A 6,537-nucleotide genomic window follows, 5' to 3' on the forward strand; every position below is an offset into this window, starting at 1 on the left:
AGGGGGAAAACCCCGAAAATTTGGGGAAAATCCCCCAAAATTCAGGAGAAAATCCCCCAAAATTCAGGAGAAAAATCCCCAAAATTTGGTAGAAATCCTCACAAAATTCAGGAGAAAATCCTAAAATTTTGGGAAAAAATTCCCCAAAATTCAGGAGAAAAAAACCCCAAAATTCAGTGGGAAATCTCCAAAATTTGGGAAAAATCCCCTAAAATTCAGGACAAAATTCCCACAAAATTTGGGGGAAAAAATCCCCAAGGAAAAAACTGCTCAAAATTCAGGAGAAAATCCCCAAAAATTCAGAGTTAAAAAACCCCAAAATTGGGTAAAAATTCCCCCAAAATTCAAGAGAAAATCCCCCAAAATTCAGGAGGAAAATCTGAAAAAAAATCCCTCAAAATTTGGGAAAAATCCCCAAAATTCAGGAGAAAAATCCCAAAAATTTGTTGGGAAAATCCCCAAAAATTCAGAGGAAAAAAATCCCAAAATTTGGGGAAAAATTCCCCCAAATTCCCAAATTTCATTCCCAGATTTGGTCTCCAAAAGAAAAGGGAAACTGAGGCAGGAGGGGAATTTTGGGGGGATTTTGGGGCATTTTGGGGTTTTTGGGGGGAATTTTGGGATTTTTTTGGGGGATTTGTGGGGAATTTTTGGGGTTTTTGGGACCATTTTGGGGATTTGGGTTTTTCTGGGGAGGATTTTGAGGTTTTGGGGTTTTTTTGGGGGGGCTTGGAATGTTTTTTTTGAGATTTTTTGGGGATATTTTTGGGTGATTTTTGGGATAATTTGGGGAATTTTGGGGGATAATTTTGGAGATATTTTTTGGGTGATTTCAGGATATTTTTGGGATAATTTAGGTTTTTTGGGGAGATATTTTTGGGGTGATTTCAGGGGATTTTGGGGATATTTTTGGGCTAATTTGGGGAATTTGGGGTAATTTCAGGCTATTTTTATTATTATTTCAGGATAATTTTGGGATATTTTTGGGGTGATTTCGGGGGATTTTTGGGATTATTTCAGGATATTTTGGGGATATTTTTGGGGTGATTTCAGGGGATTTTGGGGATATTTTTGGGGATATTTTTAGGGTGATTTCAGGATATTTTGGGGATATTTTGGGGATATTTTTGGGATAATTTGGGGATAATTTCAGGATATTTTCAGGATATTTTGTGGATATTTTTGGGATTATTTCAGGTGATTTTTGGGGTGATTTCAGGATAATTTTGGGGTGATTTCAGGATATTTTTAGGATAAATTCAGGATATTTTTGGGATATTTTTGGGGTGATTTCAGGTGATTTCAGGGCTCAGAGCTCGTCGTGCTCCTCGTGGGGCGCCGGGGGCTCCCTGCAGCGTTTGGGGATAATTTCAGGATAATTTCAGGATATTTTTGGGGTAATTTCAGGATATTTTTGGGGTAATTTCAGGATATTTTTAGGATAAATTCAGGATATTTTGGGGTTGATTTTGGGGTGATTCTGGGGTATTTTGGGTCCCCCTCAGAGCTCGTCGTGCTCCTCGTGGGGCGCCGGGGGCTCCCTGCAGCGTCTGGGGATAATTTCAGGATATTTTTAGGATTATTTCAGGATAATTTCAGGATATTTTTAGGATAAATTCAGGATATTTTTGGGGTGATTTCAGGATATCTTTAGGATAAATTCAGGATATTTTGGGGACATTTTTGGGGTGATTTCAGGTGATTTTGGGGTATTTTGGGTCCCTCAGAGCTTGTCGTGCTCCTCGTGGGGCGCCGGGGGCTCCCTGCAGTGTTTGGGGATTATTTCAGGATATTTTTGGGATAATTTCAGCATATTTTCAGGATAATTTTAGGATAAATTCAGGATATTTTGGGGACATTTTTGGGGTGATTTCAGGTGATTTTGGGGTATTTTGGGTCCCTCAGAGCTCGTCGTGCTCCTCGTGGGGCGCCGGGGGCTCCCTGCAGCGTTTGGCGATAATTTTGGGATATTTTCAGGATATTTTTGGGATTATTTCAGGATATTTTTGGGGTAATTTCAGGATATTTTTGGGATGATTTGGGGATATTTTGGGGTTGATTTTGGGGTGATTCTGGGGTATTTTGGGTCCCCCTCAGAGCTCGTCGTGCTCCTCGTGGGGCGCCGGGGGCTCCCTGCAGGCCGCCGGCGTCTCCAGCTCCAGCAGGTACTCGCAGCGGCTCGGCTCCGCCGCCGCCAACAGCGCCGTGGAGGGACCGCACCTGAGGCGCACCTGGGCAGGGGGGACACACCTGTGTGACACCTGGGGACAGCTGTGTGACACCTGAGACACACCTGTGTGACACCTGCGACAGCTGGGGACAGCTGGGACACACCTGTGTGACACCTGGGGACAGCTGTGTGACACCTGAGATACCTGGGACACACCTGGGGACACATCTGTGTGACACCTGAGGCGCACCTGGGGAGGGGGGACACGGCTGGGGACAGCTGGGACAGCTGGGGACACCTGGGACACACCTGTGTGACACCTGGGGACAGCTGGGACAGCTGGGACACACCTGGGGACAGCTGGGGACAGCTGGGGACAGCTGGGACACACCTGGGGACAGCTGGGACACACCTGGGGACACACCTGTGTGACACCTGAGGCGCACCTGGGGAGGGGGGACACGGCTGGGGACAGCTGGGGACAGCTGTGTGACACCTGAGACACACCTGAGGCGCACCTGGGGAGGGGGGACACGGCTGGGGACACCTGGGGACAGCTGTGTGACACCTGGGGACAGCTGTGTGACACCTGAGACACACCTGAGGCGCACCTGGGGAGGGGGGACACGGCTGGGACACACCTGGGGACAGCTGGGACACACCTGGGACACACCTGGACACCCCTGGGCACACCTGGGGAGGGGACACACCTGGGGAAGGGACAGGGACAGGTACGGGGGGGCGTCTGGGGACATTGTGGGGACTCTGACAGGTGACACAGGTGACACACAGTGACACTCAGGTGACACACAGGGTACAGGTGACACACAGATGTCACACAGGTGTCACTCACCGTGGTGGCTCTGTTGGGGCCCTGCCAGCAGCCCCTGGGGTTTGGGGCTGGGTTTGGGTGTGCTCAGGTGACACTCAGGTGATGACACACAGGGTACAGGTGACACACAGGGACACAGATGATGACACAGGTGACACTCAGGTGACACAGATGACGTCACAGATGACGTCACTCACCGTGGTGGCTCTGTTGGGGCCCTGCCAGCAGCCCCTGGGGTTGGGGTGGGTTTGGGGCACACAGGTGACACAGGTGATGACACACAGGGTTCAGGTGACACTCAGGTGACACAGATGACATCATCACTCACCGTGGTGGCTCTGTTGGGGCCCTGCCAGCAGCCCCTGGGGTTGGGGCTGGGTGGGCTCAGGTGACACAGGTGACACACAGGTGACACACAGGGACACAGATGATGACACACAGGGTACAGGTGACACAGATGACGTCACAGATGACGTCACTCACCGTGGTGGCTCTGTTGGGGCCCTGCCAGCAGCCCCTGGGGTTGGGGTGGGTTTGGGGCACACAGGTGACACACAGGGTACAGGTGACACTCAGGTGACACAGATGACGTCACTCAGGTGACACAGATGACGTCATTCAGGTGTCACTCACCGTGGTGGCTCTGTTGGGGCCCTGCCAGCAGCCCGTCCCCCCCTCGTATTTCTGGGCGCTGAATTTGTCACCTTCGGGCCCCGCCCAGGAGCCCCAGAGCCTGGGGGAGGGGCCAAGGGTCAGGTGACACCGGGGGAGGGGCCAGGTGACATTGGGGAGGGGCCAAGGGTCAGGTGACACCGGGGGGAGGGGCCAGGGGAGTCAGGTGACATCAGAGGGAGGGGCCAGGTTGGTCAGGTGACACCCAGGGGGCATTTTAGGGGTCCCCAGGGGGATTTTGGGGTGACTTTGGGGTCCCCAGGGTGATTTTGGGGTGATTTGGGTGTGTTTGGTGCCTGACCCCAGGCTGGTCTCGGCGCCGCCGTTTTTGGGGTGATTTTGGGGTGTTTTGGGGTGATTTGAGGGGTGATTTTGGGCGGTTTTGGGGTTTTTGGGGATCCCCAGGGCAGTTTTTAGGGTGATTTTGGGGGTTTTGGGGTGATTTGGGGTTTTTGGGGTAATTTTGAGGGTTTTTGGGGTGATTTTGGGTGGTTTTGGTGCCTGACCCCAGGCTGGTCTCCGTGCCGCCATTTTTGGGGTGATTTTGTGGGTTTTGGGGTGATTTTGGGGTGTTTTGGGATCCCCAGGGTGATTTAGGGTGATTTTGGGGTGATTTTGGGGTTTTTGGTGATCCCCAGGGTGATTTTGGGGTGATTTTGGGGTGTTTGGGGGTGATTTTGGGGTGTTTTGGGGTGATTTTGGGGTGTTTTGGGGTGATTTTGGGGGTTTTGGGGTGATTTTGGGGTGTTTTGGGGGTTTTGGGGTGATTTTGGGGTGTTTTGGGGTGATTTTGGGGTGATTTGGGGGTTTTTGAGGTGATTTTGGGGTGTTTTGGGGTAATTTTGGGGTGTTTGGGTGCCTGACCCCAGGCTGGTCTCGGCGCCGCCGTTTTTGGGTCTCTGGGTGACGCGCTGGAAGGGGCAGAGCCGGTACAGGTACCTCAAAAAAAAACCCCAAAATGTCCCAAAACGGCCCCAAAACCATCGGGACCCCTCCCCAAAACACCCCCAGAGCCCAAACAACCCCCAGGACCCCCCAAATCCCCCCAAATCTCCTCCAAACTCCCCAAATTCCTCCCAGGACCCCCCAGATCCCCCCCAAACTCCTCCAGGACCCCCCAAAGCCCCTCTAAATCCCCCCAGGACCCCCCAAACTCCCCCCAGGACCCCCCAAATCCCCTCCAAATCCCCCCCAGTACTCCCCCAAATCCCCCCCAGGACCCCCCAAATTCCCCCAGAACCCCCCAAATCCCCTCCAAGACCCCCCAAATCCCCTCCAAACCCCCCCAGGACCCCCCAAATCCACCCCAGGACCTCCCAATCCCCCCAGGACCCCCCCAAATCCCTTCCAAACCCCTCCAGGACCCCCCAGAACCCCCCAAATTGCCCCTAATTCCCCCCAGGACCCCCCAAATCCCCCCCAAATTCCCCCCAGGACCCCCCAGAATCCCCCCAAATTCCCCAGAACCTCCCCAAACCCTCCCAGGACCCCCCAAATCCCCCCCAAACTCCCCCCAGAACCTCCCCAAATCCCCCCAGGACCCCCCAAATCCCCCCCAAACCCTCCCAGGACCCCCCAAAATCCCCCCAGCCCCGCCCCAAATCCCCCCCAGGACCCCCCCCAAATCCCCCCCAGGACCCCCCAAATCCCCCCCAAACCCCCCAGGACCCCCCAAACTCCCCCCAGGACCCCCCAAACCCCCCCAGGACCCCACAAACCCCCCCAGGACCCCACAAATCCCCCCAGGACCCCCCCAAATCCCCCCCAGGACCCCCCCAAACCCCCCCCAGGACCCCCCAAATCCCCCCCAAATCCCCCCAGGACCCCCCAATCCCCCCAGCCCCCCGGATCCCCCCGTACTCGCTGGTGCCCAGCTCCCAGCACTGGTTGTACAGGTAGGAGAATTCCCCCTCGGGCCCCAAATCCAAACCCAGCTCCAGCTCCAGAGCCCTGGGGGGAGGGGGCACAAAATTGGGGGGGAGGGGTCAGGGGGATCCCCAAAACCTCCCCCAGGATCCCCCCAAAAAAATCCCCATCTCCAAACCCCCCCCCAGAGCCTCAAACCCCCCAAAATCCTGCGGGGAGCCGGGGAAACTGAGGCACGGGGGGGGCTGGGGGGGTTTTGGGGGGTCCCAGGTTCATTTTTGGGGTTCCCAAGGTGATTTTAGTGGTTCCAAGACCTTTTTGGGGGGTTCTGGGGGCAGATTTTGGGGTTCCCTGTCAGTTTTTGGGTTCCCCAAGATGAATTTTGGGGTCCCAAGTTGATTTTTGGGGGTCCCAGGTCCATTTTTGGGGGTCCCAGGTCCATTTTTGGGGTTCCCAAGGTGAATTTTGGGGTCCCAAGTGATTTTTGGGGGGTCCCAGGTCCATTTTATGGGGTTCCCAAGTTGATTTTGGGGGTCCCAAGTTGATTTTTGGGGGTCCCAGGTCCATTTTTGGGGTTCCTGAGGTGAATTTTGGGGTCCCAAGTTGATTTTTGGGGGTCCCAGGTCCATTTTTGGGGTCCCAGGTGATTTTTGGGGGGTCCCAGGTCCATTTTTGGGGTTCCCAAGGTGAATTTTGGGGTTCCCAAGATGAATTTTGGGGGTCCCAAGTTGATTTTGGGGTTCCCAAGTTGATTTTTGGCGGTCCCAGGTCCATTTTTGGGGTTGCCAAGATGAATTTTGGGGTCCCAAGTGATTTTTGGGGGTCCCAGGTCCATTTTTTGGGGTTCTGGGGGCAGATTTTGGGGTCCCCTGTCAGTTTTTGGGGTTCCAGGTCCATTTTTGGGGTTCCCAAGGTGAATTTTGGGGGTCCCAAGTTGATTTTGGGGGTCCCAAGTTGATTTTTGGGGGTCCCAGGTCCATTTTATGGGGTTCTGGGG

General features: G+C 54.0%; 1 protein-coding gene across 1 annotated transcript in view; it reads right to left on the bottom strand.

The window, feature by feature from the left end:
* Positions 1-757: 757 nt before the first annotated feature.
* Positions 758-6,537, bottom strand: part of LOC311164395 (glucosidase 2 subunit beta-like) — a gene marked incomplete at its 5' end in the record, with an annotated part of 7,440 nt that continues 1,660 nt past the window's right edge. The window contains 5 exons of the mRNA XM_084223834.1: positions 758-1,308; positions 2,093-2,231; positions 3,636-3,735; positions 4,539-4,613; positions 5,535-5,624. Coding sequence (XP_084079960.1) covers positions 2,094-2,231; positions 3,636-3,735; positions 4,539-4,613; positions 5,535-5,624 — 403 coding nt within the window. The 3' untranslated portion in view covers positions 758-1,308; position 2,093. The remainder of the gene's footprint in view (positions 1,309-2,092; positions 2,232-3,635; positions 3,736-4,538; positions 4,614-5,534; positions 5,625-6,537) is intronic.

Source organism: Fringilla coelebs (genome assembly GCF_963513975.1).
Source record: "Fringilla coelebs genome assembly, chromosome: 32".
Taxonomy (NCBI): Eukaryota; Metazoa; Chordata; class Aves; order Passeriformes; family Fringillidae; genus Fringilla; species Fringilla coelebs.